This window comes from Brachypodium distachyon, chromosome 5, assembly GCF_000005505.3.
Source record: "Brachypodium distachyon strain Bd21 chromosome 5, Brachypodium_distachyon_v3.0, whole genome shotgun sequence".
Lineage (NCBI taxonomy): Eukaryota > Viridiplantae > Streptophyta > Magnoliopsida > Poales > Poaceae > Brachypodium > Brachypodium distachyon.
The window spans coordinates 21,845,103-21,860,036 of record NC_016135.3 but is presented as its reverse complement, the minus strand read 5'-3'; the positions used below and the strand labels follow the sequence as shown (position 1 = coordinate 21,860,036).

Here is a 14,934-nt window from a genome sequence, read left to right as displayed (position 1 = left end):
GAAATAAACTGTACACGTATCGATTGACAAATACTTGCAACAGAACATATAGCAGCATCAAGAGTCTACAGTAGTTGTGTTCGTAAGTTCCAAAACAGCATCATTTCCAGGCCTTTAAGCGTTTCTCTGTACAATGATCACATGTCATCTACTAAAAGCTCTCAAACACTACACGCTGGTACTCCGATGAGTGAGTCCAGAACTAGGTGCAACACATCCAGCCATTCAAATGAAACATGATATTGGTTGCTCTCTACCCTGGAATGCTGCCGCTTAGTTACCGGCATTGATTCCAAAAATCCGGACCTTGTGCATGTTCGGTAGTTTGGCGACAACCAGTACAGTGACTGCAATTGTGTTGAAAAAGAGCATTGGATGTTGATAGTCCGTAGTGTGGGAAGCTATCAAGTACCTGCAAGGGAACAGAGACATGCCCATAAATAATGATGGCACTCAGACATATAAAAGATGGAACAAAAAAACAGACAACTCAGGAGGAGGTTATGAATATATGAGATAACTATGAGTATACATTCATACAGTGCTAATTAAAGGGAACACCCAGTCCTAAAGTAAACAAATTTTCATACAAAAATTTAGTCATAGTGTTCCAAGTATACGAAGAATTAGAAGCATGCCAAGCAACACAGAAGTTTTTTATAACCTAATAGTTTGATGGCAAACTATCAGCTTAACATACAATATCTGAGTTTAATTCCAGTAACATATAATGGATATAAGAGCACGATTTTGTGTTAACTTTTCACTGGTATGTAAAAATAACGCTACATGGCCCACATCTCAAGCTTACATGTTTCTTTATGAACAGGTACAACCTAGTATGCCTGTTCTAAACATCAGAGAAGCATGTTGCACAACCTGAGGCAGTACATTACTCCCTCCGTTTAGGTCTGTACATTTGGGGTCGTACTAGATCAAACTTTGCCAACATTGACTGTCTTAGTAGGAAAAAAAGGAACATATGTAACACAAAACAAATGCAATATGAAAATATATAGTTCATAATAGTCCTAATGATACTCGGTCAAAGTTGACAAAGTTTGACTTAGAACAAACTCAAATGTAGTAAGTTTCAAAACGGAGGGAGTAATATTCATGCAAAAGTTCAATTAGGTAATAAGTTTGACAACAGAATAAAGAATCGGCATGGAAAGACCAATCTAGTCCTGCAATAATAACACGTGACACACAGAAATGACACAAGTCATGGCCAAAATCTAACCAAATCCCATGTGGTGTCTCATGTGATGGAAATGAAGATTTCTTGCGCATGTTATCCCATATTTTAATGTTCTGAACTACAGCCAGAAAAAGATTTCCTTGTGCATGGCAAGAATGCGGGTTTCTGTCTTCCAAATTCAAATGTGTCATGCATATTGAAAGCGGACTAACTACTAATTTGTATACACTTCGTATCCGTTGACCAAAACGATTGCAGTATACAAGTTGTTGATTTGTCCACCATGATTCATTTAGACCGTTCCATCCACTCATAAAGAAAAATCTAAGAAGAATCAGTTTAACAAAACAGAGTAACCAAGGTCCTTAACTATGTTCTCAGATTGCAGGTGACCCATTCTAGCGATTCTACAAGCTGTAAAACCGGCATAATCAGTTGTGACCAGTTCTGATTATGTTTGCCATAAGAGTCAACCGTAAGCGGGGCACTGAGAAGTCACACACAAATACTTAACCAGTTTGCCGCCAAGTTTAGCCACTCCCACCACTCAATAGATGTGGATGAGGGGATCCATTAGCGAAGACAATGAAGTCAATAATATGAAATTTATTTACGACAAAAACATTTATGCTGACGATAAGGCCATAAGAAATTAAGGCGTATGTATTAATCCAAGCACTGAAGTACACAGGATAACCCATATAAAAAAACCATGCGAGATCCATGTCAAGTTTTTTGAAATATTTAAGAACTAATGTTGACGAACTATAGTTCCTAGATTGATTAAATGTCGCTTGTACTAAGTTATCATTTTCATACTTCGGAGAAAGAGAGTAATGACCGGTCCGTACAAATGTATAATGGTGTGAATATGCTAGTTACGCTAATTAGACCTAAATGTATCATAGTGTGAATACACTAATTACTGAAACGAGGTGGCATTTTCTGACTAGCCAGAGTCAAACTTTCTGCATATGTCAGTCCATATTGTTTCCCATAAACTGTGTTAGAAAATGAAAAAAAAAACTGCAACAAATCAACACTTACAGGACCACAGGAACCACAGCCAGAAATTTTCGGTTGCGAGTAAGTTGCTTGCCGTTGTCCATTTGCTCCCACCAAGTCAATCTGTTATACATCCCTTGGTCATCAGCAAATGGAGTTCCCTTCTTCCAGTGAAAAAAGTGGTATGTAATCTGAAATTAAGATTCAATTAGGCAGGCAGTGATAATAGAAAAAACAAGTTCTGGCTAAAGTATGCATGACACTAAAGTCATGTGAGAGGATTGGCAATATCTTTTAACTTCCAGAAATGAGGGCTAGGAAAAATAAACTACAATATTGACTGTCTTCACAAACTAGGAAACTATCATGCATTCATTTGCCACCATGCTTTTATATTTGGAGGACTGAAAAAAGACTAAATGCAAGGTTCTTGCTTATCTAGTATGTAACAGAGAGAGTTGAACCAGAGTACACTTCAGGGGAAGGTTAATCTCCATGTCAATGCCCTGGGTTGAACTTATTCTATTCAACTTTAGAAAATGCCCCTACTCCACAGTGACCAGGGAAATGCTATGGGTATACATACTCACTTGGGGTGCATTGAAGACAATATATTAAGCTTGGAAATATGACACATAGTGGTTAACTCTCCCCAGTAAGTAGCCAGTAGTATCAAATGCATGAATAGTATACAGCAAGGGATAGTCCACACAAAAGAACATAATGGAGGAAATGATGCATAACTATCTGGATCAAGAAATCTTTGCAAATGTATTAGCAGAAAGAATCTTAGTACACACTTGATCCCTTATTAATAATTTAATATGTATGCAAGTTCCACACAACCCCTATGACAGCACTCAGACCTGGAGGACTACCCTCTTCCTTCAATGTACTCTGGTATTTACCAATTCACCAAGCTGGGGCCTATTTATGTCTTAATATTTTGAAGTTTTGCGGATAGAAGCCTACATACATGGATCCTCAATAAGTCATTAGTGGTACTTATCGTGTCTGCATAAGCATAATGCCATAGCATGCCAAATGTAACAGCAACGACATGATGTTGAGTTGAAACCTTAAAGCTCAGAGGATTAGAAATCCTAAAACGCCCGGGTGCATGGACTGAAATGCAGGCTAACATTGACTCAATGAGGTTTGGAATTCCATTCGTCTCAAGCCATGGATAATACTAGCTGGTGCGGGAATGACCAGTGTTCGAGTAGGAAAGCGTGTCAGTTAGGATGGGGAAGCCAATACTAGCACCGAATATTAGCTAGCGGAATTAGCGAATGCAACAGAGCAATTTGTAGCAAGAGGAGGGCGGTACACGTAGGCGGATGCAGCAATCCATCCAAATTCCTGACCTAGTGAACCGAAAAATCGAGGTAACCTAACTCGAGCAGCAAGGCTTCAGATCCACGGGGTGCGCACCAGCGCAAGCAACCAATTCCTAATACCAATCCTAATCAACCATAGATGTACGAGAGAGATAGAGAAAGGAGGGCCGTACCGCGAAGTGGCCGAGGTTGACGAGCGTCCAGGCCATGCCGGGCGTGCACCCGAAGACGGAGAGGACGAGGAGCCAGGAGACGAAGAGGATGAAGATGTAGGTGGTCCAGACCCCCGGGTACATGAACCACTCCGTGTTCTTGTTCAGATCCGGCGGCGGCACCGCCTGCACGTACAGCTTCGCCATCGATCGATCCCAGGAATTCCCCCCCGAACCCCCCTCGCTCGCGCGCGCGCGCTGCGTGGGGCTGGCTGGCTCCGTCCGTCCGGGTCGGCGTCGCGGGAAGCTGCAGCCCCGTATGCTGCTGCGGCGGGCGGGCTCTGAGGGGCTCGGTCGGAATGGATTGTGGCTATATAGGAGGGAGGGGGGGCTGGTTGCCGGTAGGTCAGCGCGGAGGAGGAGGAAGGTTCAAAGATGGGGGCGCAAGAGTATTGCGGGAGGAGGCCGAGGGGATGGACGAAGAACGGGTGAGACCGTGAGAGAGAGAGAGCCTGGGCTGGGAGAGGAGGAGCCACGACGGGGACGAGACGACGCAGACCGTAGGATTATGCACTGCGGGTCAAAAAGATCGCGATCGGGTCAATTGGGGACGACAAGGCGGGCTGTGGGCCTCGCCTCTGGACGGGACTTGGGCCTGGCCGATTATTCTTTGCTGTCGATTTGCTCTTGCTTTTTAGTAGTTTAGCCAATGCGCTCTCTCCTTGAATTTGTTTTCTTTTTCCGGGATGTTCTGGTTGGATTTTGTTCTGTTTTCTTTTTTGGGATGTTCTCGCTGGATTCGTGATAGGTTCTTTTTTAGGGATTCTTGATAGCAGGTTAGTTGTGACAAACTATCTTTTCAACGGCTGATCTACCATATGTCCCCATCACGATGAAGGAGACGGCGAGGAAATTTTCCTCTTCCGTACCACCGCAGTAAACTGCTCATGGGAACAGGGGACTGTTCGAGCTGTTGTCTCTCTAATCATGAGATGCTCGTCAGTTACAAATTGAGTCTGCATGTCTATGAATCTATGATGAGGCCGGGAATACGAGCTTTCCGCGTTTTCACAAATTAAAATTTTAAACTGCCCGCGTGGACCGTATGTGTAACCAACGAGCATAAATAAACTTGGGGAGTATTTGTTAATTGCGAATTTTAGCATCCCTATCATGTGTGTGCTGCCCAACCAAAGATCCTCGGCAGTTGCATTCCCTTCGCCATGAATCATGACGGTGGATAGGCACGCGTTTTATTTCCTGTGCGTTGGATGTCCTCCAGCTCGTCCGGACAATATGATGATCGATTTCTTGCGCGTAGGCATGGATGGTGGTGCGGGAAACGTGTGCGCTCGTAGAGCAAACAGAGCAGCACCATGGCCAAGTTCCGTCAAAAGGAGTTAGACATAGCAAACCCGTTTCATGTATTCTCTGTTCCTAAATACTTGTCTTGCACTGAAACCACGACAAGTATTTAGGAACAGAAAGAGTAACAATCAACAGAATTCTGAACGGGCGTACTAGCCGTGAACCACTGCAGGCGGCCCAACATTCTGACTGTGGGTATTCAAAAATTGTTCTGACAATTTGCTAATCAAAATTGCAAATATTTGTGTCTCTGATCGAGAGTTTGAGACGTTGTTCTGTTGTGCGCAACGCAGCGCACATGTGAAACCGCGAGATGGCGGAAGCAACGAATCACAGAGCAGCGGTCAACCCAAAGGCAGGGACACCGAGGAGCATGGCATCGGAGATGGAAACCCGGCGCGAGGAGGAGGCTGGCCATGACGAGGTCCCGCCGGCGACGAAGGCTCCGTTGCGGGGTCGCTCCAGTGCGCTGGAGCACTAGGCGAGGACGGCTTCGCGCTCGGCGGCGGCGCAGATCTCCTTGTGGCAAGTGGAAGCACGAGGCGTCGGGATCGGGATTTGGTCGCCGCTGGTCAAAATTTTGAGGAGGAATGGGGTGGGGGGTCGCGGACGCTGCTCCTCCTTCTCCGCCCGCCTCGCCGCGCCCATCACTTCTGAGCCGGCGTCCGCCACGGACATGTACCCGGAGCTCGCGAGATCTTTGCGGGCGCAGTGCAACGGGAGCGGGGAGTCCATGGTGATGGAGGATTTTAGGACCCTGACGAGCTCGATGCGTGGTACTACGAGAACGTGCTGGGGCGCGAGGTGTTGTTTGGTTCCGATGCGGCGCTCATGGCGTCGGATGGGACAACAGGATGGTGCTGGAGAACGCATGGGTGAGTGTGCTCTGGGAGCGCCGGTTCCCGGTGGCCATGGTCAGGATGGGCGCCATCGGGGTCAAGACATTAACCAAAGCTCACGACGATGGAGATCCTGCTGGGCTACGTCATCGGTCAAATAAGAGCCAATTTTGCCTACTTCGCCTCTAAACCGCCCCAAATGTGGCACGTCAGCCCCAAAACTGCTAAGGGGTGTGATTTATCTGGTATTACAGATTTTAGTGTCCAAATTAGAAGGTTTTTGGGTTCAGGGGATATACGGCTACAGAAATACATTTGAGAGTGAAATATGGATTTCTTTTTTTCTGGCTCCCAAGTCAAGCCCATAATGATCCTCTAGGGTGGACTGCAGTTGCCTTTACCGGCCCAACAGGCCAGACCCATAGTGAGGCTTCTTTTCTGGAGAGCAGGCCGACACTACTCAGACCCCTCTTTCTCTCTCCTAAAAAAACATCTCTCTCTCTCTCCTCTGTGGCCGGAGAGTCTCTTCAAACGGGCAGATAGGCAGCTCTGCGTTTCAGTGGTGCTACCTGCGGCCCTAACATGCTAACGTCAGATTGCACTGCGACAAAGACGTGCCCTCGCACCACGCATATCCTCAACCTCCGTTTACTTTAGACGCTCCGGGCTGTGCGGATTGCAGACAGAGCTTGGCTTTACTTTCTCTCTCGCAAAGTCGTACACATTGGAGTCTGGTATCGACCTAATTCTAGTATGTTCTACTGTTTGAGAAAACAGAGCGACTTCCGCCGTGGCAAACGCACAACCAAGCACCATGGGCAAGCAGAGCGGATCGAAGAAGATCGTGTCCACTGCCCCCGGCTCCGGTTTCCGGACCGGTAGTATATACAGCACGTAACAGAGATTGACGAACCTTTTAATTTTGTTTTCCATCGTTATCAGCCCGGACTTGAGTGCGTCCTGTATATGCACAGAGCCGACCGATGAGACTGAATTTAGTACGTCCAGCAATGCCAGATGTTCAGTCCCTGGAGTGCATCTGTCTGTGATGTCTGGATATTTTCCAAAGCTGTGCAAGTAGCCAACTAACATGTGGTTAATTACTTGATTGTTAGGTTTTCATCACTACTTTGCTTTCTCATCTACTGCTAGCCATGCATTACCTATTTTTACACTAAATCAGTGTTAAAGAAAGGCTCAAGTGGTAGTACTAAATTGAGCGTTGCAATTTAATTTAATTTTGACAGGAAAGGCGGGCGTCCGGCCATTACAATATCTTGTTCCCTTGATGTAAATGGATAACCTCTTTTGTCAAACAAAAAAATAACTTTAGTAAAACTACATATATTGACCACGCAAGTCCTCGTGGAACCAAAATCAGCACATAAATTAAGTAAGGGCGAGTGGGGGTAGAGCTATATCCAGTGTAACAATGAAACTCAAAATGAAAAGATTGGCGTGTAGTACCACTCAAACCACTGCTTATCTACTAGCGTGACATCTAGAAAGATTCCAAGTACAAGAGGTACGACGGTACTAATGCAATTACGATGGATATGAAATAGTAAAGCATCATATACTAGCTAATACTCACTCCGATTCCAAATTCTTATTATTGTTTTAGTTCAAATTACGACAAAAAATTAAAATGGGAAGTAGTAGCCAGCAATTACGATGCCAGACACTTGTTAGTCCATTTACAGCTTGCTTATCCTCCGCTTCCTTTAACTAGAAAGCCAATAAGACCGGTGATCGAGAGTCTAGGCTGTTTGGTTGCTGTCCTGAGCTCATGTGCCTGGCCTGAAGAAAGCCTGTGAACTGCCTGAACGTTGTTTGTATAGCACCCTGAGAAGATGCCTGGCTCAGGCCACCAAAAACCCAGGCCTGAGTGTGGCTGTTGTTTTCAAGTATCCATGCCTGAGAGTCTACTAGTATCCTCAGTCAGGCATAAGCTTTGGAATCATTCAAACCAAACAACAATTTTCATACGTGCCTGGCCAGGCAAAAAAATCAAATTCTCAGGCATCCTTCAGGCATCACATTTTGTCAGGCACGTGGCTCAGACCTCTAACCAAACAGCCCCTTAGAGTTCTTTCCTTTTCTGGCTTGTGCGTCTACCAAACTTGACGTAATCACTGTCAGACAGTAGGGCTAAAATACTACGAAGTGGGCTGAAGCTTTATTAGTCAGGAGATCGACGCGTTTTGATTTTACGGATGTACGAGGCCACGCACGCCAGGGGTATGACGTGGCGCGTGACTTGTCAATCGATCATCTCATGTCTGGTTCCAGGTAAGCGTCGAGAAGTCACAGCACGGTGACACGTGTCAGCTCAGCTTGCCATAGGTATATCCGTATATGTCTTCCTGATTTCCTGGTGCACCTGTAGGTTAGGGGCATAAGATATGAGGATTGATTTAGTAAAGAGGATAAGCTTACCACCTTACCTAGATAGCTAAAACACAGCATTAGTGGGTCTTCTTTCCTGTAGGTCCGCGGAAAAGCTAGCTTGTGCGCTGACCGAACATAATTAGTTAGCGTAATCCGCGAACCTAAAAGAGGCCTGCATTTTTAGAAGCTCATCGCACGACGCCACAAACTTTTTTCCTTTTCATTTTGTTGCATATGATATATGGGCACGCATTTTAAGACGATTGACGATATTCTGTACATACATCAGTATGCTTTACTTATTGCAATTCAGCTCGTGACACACGTCGCCTCTTTTGATTAAGAAGACGCAAGTCAGAGGATCACATCACCTGGGACCAGATATCAGGTAAGATCACATTGTCTTCGAGCATGGATATATAACCTCTGCATGTATGCTACGGCAGTGTGAATTCACTGAATTGATTGGATCGATGCTTTTGCTCGTTTAATTATTAATTAATCAGTCAAGATATATGGTGCTTAATTAGGTCAGCCTGTCAGGTGTCAGGGCGAGACGTGATAATTTTGCTAGGATGCTGATAGTTCAATGTGTTGCTCAGTGCTCTTACGCAGCTAGCTGTGCAGCCACACAAGACATAACCATACCATCGGCGTGCATCCTAATCGTGCCGACAGAATTTATTTATTTCCAAGGAAATGCATGACATTTGGCTAACTTTACTGATCATCAAATATAGAAGCATCGTTTATCATTGTTGTGTGCATCGATCGACAGAGACCGAAGCCATGTCCCTTTTTCAGAAAAAACACGCACGGTTTTATTAGAAATGGAAAAATAAAATTAGGCTGAAACATGTTTAATATCACCAGTTAAAATATGACCTAATCTTCTACGCGATTTTTCCCCCCGGTTTTAATTCTCGGATAAACTGGAAAGCCTAATTAAATCCATTTCCTTTGTAGATCGTGTCCGATACCTGGCCCATTCGGCCATCCAGAGACAGATAATGAAACGGGTAAGGAGATCACGTAGTTTATTGCATTTCTCCGACGTTCTCACATTCAACGTGTGATCCTGACAGGATTACTAGCTTCATCATAAACCATTAAGTCTGCTGCTTCGCCATGATCGGTCGGATTGCAGCGGCACTGCTTCTAGATCAACTCCAACACAAAAAAGGAATAAGAAATGTGATCCCCCGGTCCAGATAAACCATTTCAATTAGTATTATTATTTTTAGTGGGAAAGTTAGCTCCCGAAGGAGCATGCTTATATGCATGTATAAGATGTGATAAGTTCCACAGATATTAGTATTTCCATTTTAGGAACACCTTTTGTGGCCTGACCCCTTTTTGTTAGCAAATCAACTCTACTACACTGGATCAGTACTGGACTGATTCATCTGATTGTTGACACGAGAGGCAGACAGTGAAAGATTTCCCCACATCCCCGATCGAATACGTGCGCCTAGCGGACCCACTCGATCGGTCCACCAGCTCGGATAGTTTTGTCGTTGATGAATCCAACGTGTCTGTTCGTTGTTGGCCTCATGAATCCAACGTGTCATTGGCCCATGCATGGCTAGCTAAAGCCTAAAGGTACTGATCCACCAGAGGCCCGCTCCTGCTACGTCACAGTTGCATCTTCTTCGTCAAGTAAAATGCACACGGTACTAACTGACCTTGAGCGCGGCCTGTTCACTCTCTGGCCACCGAATTTCTGATGTCAATCCATAATCACTCATCTTAGTCATCTATTTTAATGTGTTTGTGTGTATATATACGATTATTCCTTACGTCAATTGATTTTTCGGTTTTTGCTATGCCAAATTCATTTGATTTTTAATTAGGCCGGGATAAGTAGACTGCTTAGTCATCAAATATAGTTTGTGTTTTAAGATTTGGACCAAAAGATGGAGGAGTGAAAATAGGGATGAGGTTTAGAGAGGAAGAAGGCTCGAATGGTACGATCCCTCGATCACCCCAGCATGAAAGGGGTGATCTCTCGTTCTTGGCATATGAAAATGAGTTTTTTTTAGATTGAAAATGAGTTGTTAGGTGTTCCATTTTCCCATTGAGGACAGACTCAGCCTGTCTCAAGAGAGATAGCTGTACAGTGATAACCGGTGTATGGACTCTCAAGAAGAGATTGGCCATGTTGAGCCCTCTTCCCCCTTCGGACCGTCCGAATCCCACGACTGGGTAGAAAATTAAATCTACTGAGGAGAAGTCGATACTAATCTGACGGTTCTTATTTTTTAGAAACTATTTCCTATATTAGTAAAATGGAAAAAAAGGCCTCGGTGGAGAAAGTATTTCCTATGGGCTATGAAAGTTTGGCATTGCTGAACTGTGATGTGATGGACTTATTTTATAATCTGCTGTTGAAAAGTACACACGAAAGCATGAAAAAATAGGTCAGCCAATCACGAAAATAGGCAAAAGCTAGTTAGAAAAGATGGATTATGATAATCCACCGCAATGCCAGACGTAGCCTAAATCAGAGCACCGTGCGTGCTAGAAAAGCTAAAACAAGGAACTCGCCTTCTTTGAACAAAATTGAAATACAGGATCGCAATTTGTTGTACATCGCCTTATTTTGTGTTCTCACATTAATTCAACTGCATTCTCTTTTTCTTTCACATGGCACCTTGGCAGCCGCCGATCGATACATTGCTAGCCAGTTCCGTGTGTTCGTCGATCGAGCAGGTGATCTGAATGAACAATGATACGAGTCAAAGATGGAAGGGAAGGGAAATGTGAATTCTGCATGTGGTTTCACGCTCAGCAACGGTGGCCGAGAGCTCGATCACGGCGGGCAGGCTACGCGGTTGCCCCAGTTGCGCGTTAGCTAGCTAGCAGTTGGCGGTTGGCTTCACGATGTTCAATGGTGCGCCGCTCTGCTCTTTGGCAAGAATTTTTTTGGTTCGTAGCTGGTCGCTGCCCTCAAAGACCAAGACGCCGATCGAGCTGCCGTTGCTTCCAGACTGGACATTCGAAGCGTGACATGGGAGGACGTCACCATCCATATGTATGACGTGTATTCATGCACGCCGCCGGCAAGCGTGTGCATGCATGGAATCTACGGAAGGAACATACATGTATTAGACACGTTTTCTTTAAAGGGAAATCAGCCTAGCTTGCCGCTTTTGTTTCAAGCGGGCATGCATCACCAACGTTGAATTTGGCACGAGTTATTGTCGTTGCCTATATATGCCGTTTGGTGTATCCAAGCTGTTTTCAGTAGCTTCTTTCCCGCGTCCTGCTCGACCGGGTCTCTAGCTACCCTGTAACTTGTACCCGTATTTTGCCTTCTTCGCTATATATAGGATGCATAAGAAGGGCTGCCTTTTTTGCCGACAAAAATACATAATAATTGCACGCGCTCTTGTTTTCACAAGGCGATAGCATATACGTACGTGGAGGCCGCAGCATTTTGCATGGAACTCTTGTGCGCAAAGTCGGTCAGCTTTGATGTCCACCCTGATACAAAGGGTGGCCTCATAACAACATCTGGCCCCAGTTCCCAGCCAAAATAATCTTCTATGGATCCTTTCCCCCTCCCTCTATATATATAACTGACATGTCCACATTATTGTTGCATCCCAAGACAGGAGCAGAGAGCCCACCAGCTTAATTACAAACCTTTCTCGCATTCCACTCTTGGAAGTCGACCCTCACTACTTCTAGCTTTAGCTCCTCCCTGCCCATCCTCTTACCTGGCCGCAACACACAGCAGGGAAATTCTTCAGAGCCGGCCGGGTTCAGTTAAATTCTTCAGAGCCCATCCTCGCAGTTTTAGGCTGGTCGATCGATCATGGAGATGACCGGGGCCAAGAACGGCGGCGGCGGGCAGGAATGGCGGGTGACGGTGCCAGAGGGGGCGTCGGTGACGGTGGAGCACGAGGCCTGCCTGGCCGCACGGGCGTGGGCGTGGCTGGCATCCTGCGTGGCCATGCTGGGCGCCAAGGTTTGTGGCTTGGGCGAGCGGGTCTGGAAGATCGGCGCCGACGACCCGAGGCGGGCGGTGCACGGACTCAAGGTGGGCCTCGCGCTCGCGCTGGTCTCCGTGTTCTACTACACCAGGCCCTTGTACGACGGCGTTGGTGGCGCTGCTATGTGGGCCATCATGACCGTCGTCGTCATCTTCGAGTACACCGTTGGTGAGTCCATCGATCGCATGCTCTGGACATGAATGAATTAGTTAATGTTGCAGTCATGGATCGACCAGATGTTGCCTGGACATGCATGGTCTGATGTCGTCGGTCTGGATTTTGCGCCTTGCAGGCGGTTGTGTGTACAAGGGGTTCAACCGAGCCGCCGCGACAGTCAGCGCCGGGGCCATTGCGCTGGGTGTGCACTGGATCGCGAGCCACGCCGGCCACACGTTCGAGCCCTTCATCCGCAGCGGCTCAGTTTTTCTGCTCGGTACGTATCAACGGTGTGCCCCCAATTTAACACGCGCATTGTGCGTATCGCGTCTACGTGCTTCTTCGGTGCATGCCGGCATACCACACCTGATGAATGTCGCTGACCCGTGGTCCATCCATTCGTGCAGCTTCCTTGGCGACGTTCTCGCGGTTCATCCCGACGGTGAAGGCGCGGTTCGACTACGGCGTGACCATCTTCATCCTGACCTACAGCCTGGTGGCGGTATCCGGCTACCGCGTGAGCACGGTCCTGGCGATGGCGCAGCAGCGGGTGTGCACCGTCGGCATCGGGATCTCCATGTGCCTCTCGGTCGCTACGTTCGTCTGCCCGGTCTGGGCAGGACAGGAGCTGCACGGCCTCACCGCGCGCAACATGAGCAACCTCGCGGGCGCCGTCGAGGCCTGCGTCGAGGACTACTTCGCGGAAGGAACGGATCAATACAAACAACACTCTTCCTCCGCGGCGAAGGCGGAAGGTTACAAGTGCGTGCTGGGGTCCAAGGCGTCCGAGGACGCGCAGGCGAACCTGGCGCGTTGGGAGCCCGCGCACGGGAGGTTCGGCTTCCGGCACCCCTACGAGCAGTACAAGAGCGTGGGCGCCGCGATGCGCCGCTGCGCATACTGCGTGGAGGCCCTCCGCGGGTGCGTCCGCTCATCCGGCTACTCGGAAGAATCGACGCAGGCGCCAGAGGATGATGATCAGCACGCGGTGAAGCGGCATCTCGCGGGCGCGTGCACGAGCGTGGCGCAGCAGTGCGCGAGGGTGATGAGGGAAGCCGCGGGGTCCGTGGGCGCGATGGAGATCTCCCGGATCGGCATGGAGCTCGCCGTGGCCGAGATGAACGCTGCCGTGCAGGAGCTGCAGTGCGACCTGAGGGCGCTCCCGTCTAAGCTGGCGGCTGAGGGGAAGGAGGAAGAGGAGTCGGCGGTGATGGACGCGGTGCAGCTCTTCACGGTCACTTCGTTGCTGATCGAGGTGTCCGCCAGGGTCGAGGGCGTCGTGGAGGCGGTCGAAACGCTTGCCTGCCTCGCGGGCTTCAGATCGCTAGACGTGAAGGCTGAAGCTTCGGATGGAATGGATGCCAAGGTGCAAGATTACGTGCAGGTTTGATCGGATTCAGATCGGAGTTTAATCGATCCCTGCATGCAGTGACCAGCCAGATGAGTCGAGCCGGCAGATTAAACTGGTTCCACGATGGCGATGCTGGCATGTTCGGATCGACCGAGTTCATATTCAGTCATATTCTTTACCGGGTTACTGCTCCCGGTCTGTCATGTCAATTCAGCGGAGCAACAAGCACACAACAGATACCCACAGTGGCCGAGTTGTATTAGAGCGGTGAATAAGAAAAAGTGAATCCTTGGGCCCAAGTCCTTGAATATTTACAATACTACTGGAGCACGTAGGAAAGTTCAATTGCACATGTACACCATACCACCAGGGTGGTCATGAGAGAACAAAAGCCATATCAGCATGAATTCACTAATATACGACATTGTGGCTTTCATGATCAGCACACTAAGTTATTTGGCGAGTGATTAGCACACTGCCCGGCCTTTGATACCAACAACCAAATCAAGAAGCAAGTGACCAGTGTATATATGTCATGCACGTATATTTCTAATCAAGTTTACCAAGATTTCTCGGTATGCTTTTCAATAGCACTCGCATGCATGTTGCACTACAGCAATGCGAAGCACCGGTAGCGCTGGGACGGCGAATAGATTTTGTGTGTGTCACGTGGCTGCCACGTCTCGTGCTGTCAGCATGAATTAAATACTTGTGGCTGCAAAGGCACTTTAATTTGCAGTTTGATAATTAAGCAGTGGTTCCATGCGTCTAGGCCGCCCGAAGCTCTTTCTATCTAGTTTTTAGCCTCCGGTCCATTTGTGAGCTGGTTTGTTTGTATATAACTCTGTTTTTCCTCTCCTTAGGAAATGAGAAGCAGTGCCGCCACATTTCGTTAAATAATACGAGTAGTAATAATTACGGAGCACTAGTTCCGTTCCTAAACGTAAGAAGTTACTATACTTTTATTCTAAGTCAAACTTTAAGAAGTCAAATTTTAAGAAGTTTGACCAAATTTATAGAAAAATGAAACATTAATGATATCAAACAAATATACTACTTCCGTCTCATATTAAGTGTCACAACTTTGTCTAGATATGTATGTATCTAGATGCATTTTCGTGTGTAGGCATATG

The 14,934-nt window shown here is 47.0% G+C and overlaps 2 protein-coding genes across 2 annotated transcripts; one reads left to right on the top strand and one right to left on the bottom strand.

Annotated features, from left to right (window-relative positions):
* On the bottom strand, positions 1-4,236 carry LOC100828453 (ORM1-like protein 2). Its single transcript, XM_003580296.4, has 3 exons — positions 3,720-4,236; positions 2,249-2,397; positions 1-412 (listed from the first exon to the last, which is right to left on the bottom strand). Exons 1-3 carry the CDS (start codon positions 3,903-3,905, stop codon positions 274-276), a joined length of 474 nt encoding a protein of 157 aa, XP_003580344.1. The 5' UTR covers positions 3,906-4,236; the 3' UTR covers positions 1-273.
* Positions 4,237-11,914: 7,678 nt separating this feature from the next.
* On the top strand, positions 11,915-14,118 carry LOC100827845 (aluminum-activated malate transporter 10). Its single transcript, XM_003580294.3, has 3 exons — positions 11,915-12,462; positions 12,587-12,727; positions 12,858-14,118. Exons 1-3 carry the CDS (start codon positions 12,117-12,119, stop codon positions 13,838-13,840), a joined length of 1,470 nt encoding a protein of 489 aa, XP_003580342.1. The 5' UTR covers positions 11,915-12,116; the 3' UTR covers positions 13,841-14,118.
* The last annotated feature ends 816 nt before the right edge of the window (positions 14,119-14,934 follow it).

Excerpts from the sequence above, each read along its gene's own strand:
- LOC100827845 (XM_003580294.3), top strand. The coding sequence starts at position 12,117 with ATGGAGATGACCGGGGCCAAGAACGGCGGCGGCGGGCAGGAATGGCGG. Across the intron at positions 12,463-12,586 it reads CATCTTCGAGTACACCGTTG|GCGGTTGTGTGTACAAGGGG; the intron begins GTGAGTCCATCG and ends TGCGCCTTGCAG. Across the intron at positions 12,728-12,857 it reads CGGCTCAGTTTTTCTGCTCG|CTTCCTTGGCGACGTTCTCG; the intron begins GTACGTATCAAC and ends CCATTCGTGCAG.
- LOC100828453 (XM_003580296.4), bottom strand. The coding sequence starts at position 3,905 with ATGGCGAAGCTGTACGTGCAGGCGGTGCCGCCGCCGGATCTGAACAAG. Across the intron at positions 2,398-3,719 it reads TCAACCTCGGCCACTTCGCG|ATTACATACCACTTTTTTCA; the intron begins GTACGGCCCTCC and ends TCTTAATTTCAG. Across the intron at positions 413-2,248 it reads GCTGTGGTTCCTGTGGTCCT|GTACTTGATAGCTTCCCACA; the intron begins GTAAGTGTTGAT and ends GTTCCCTTGCAG.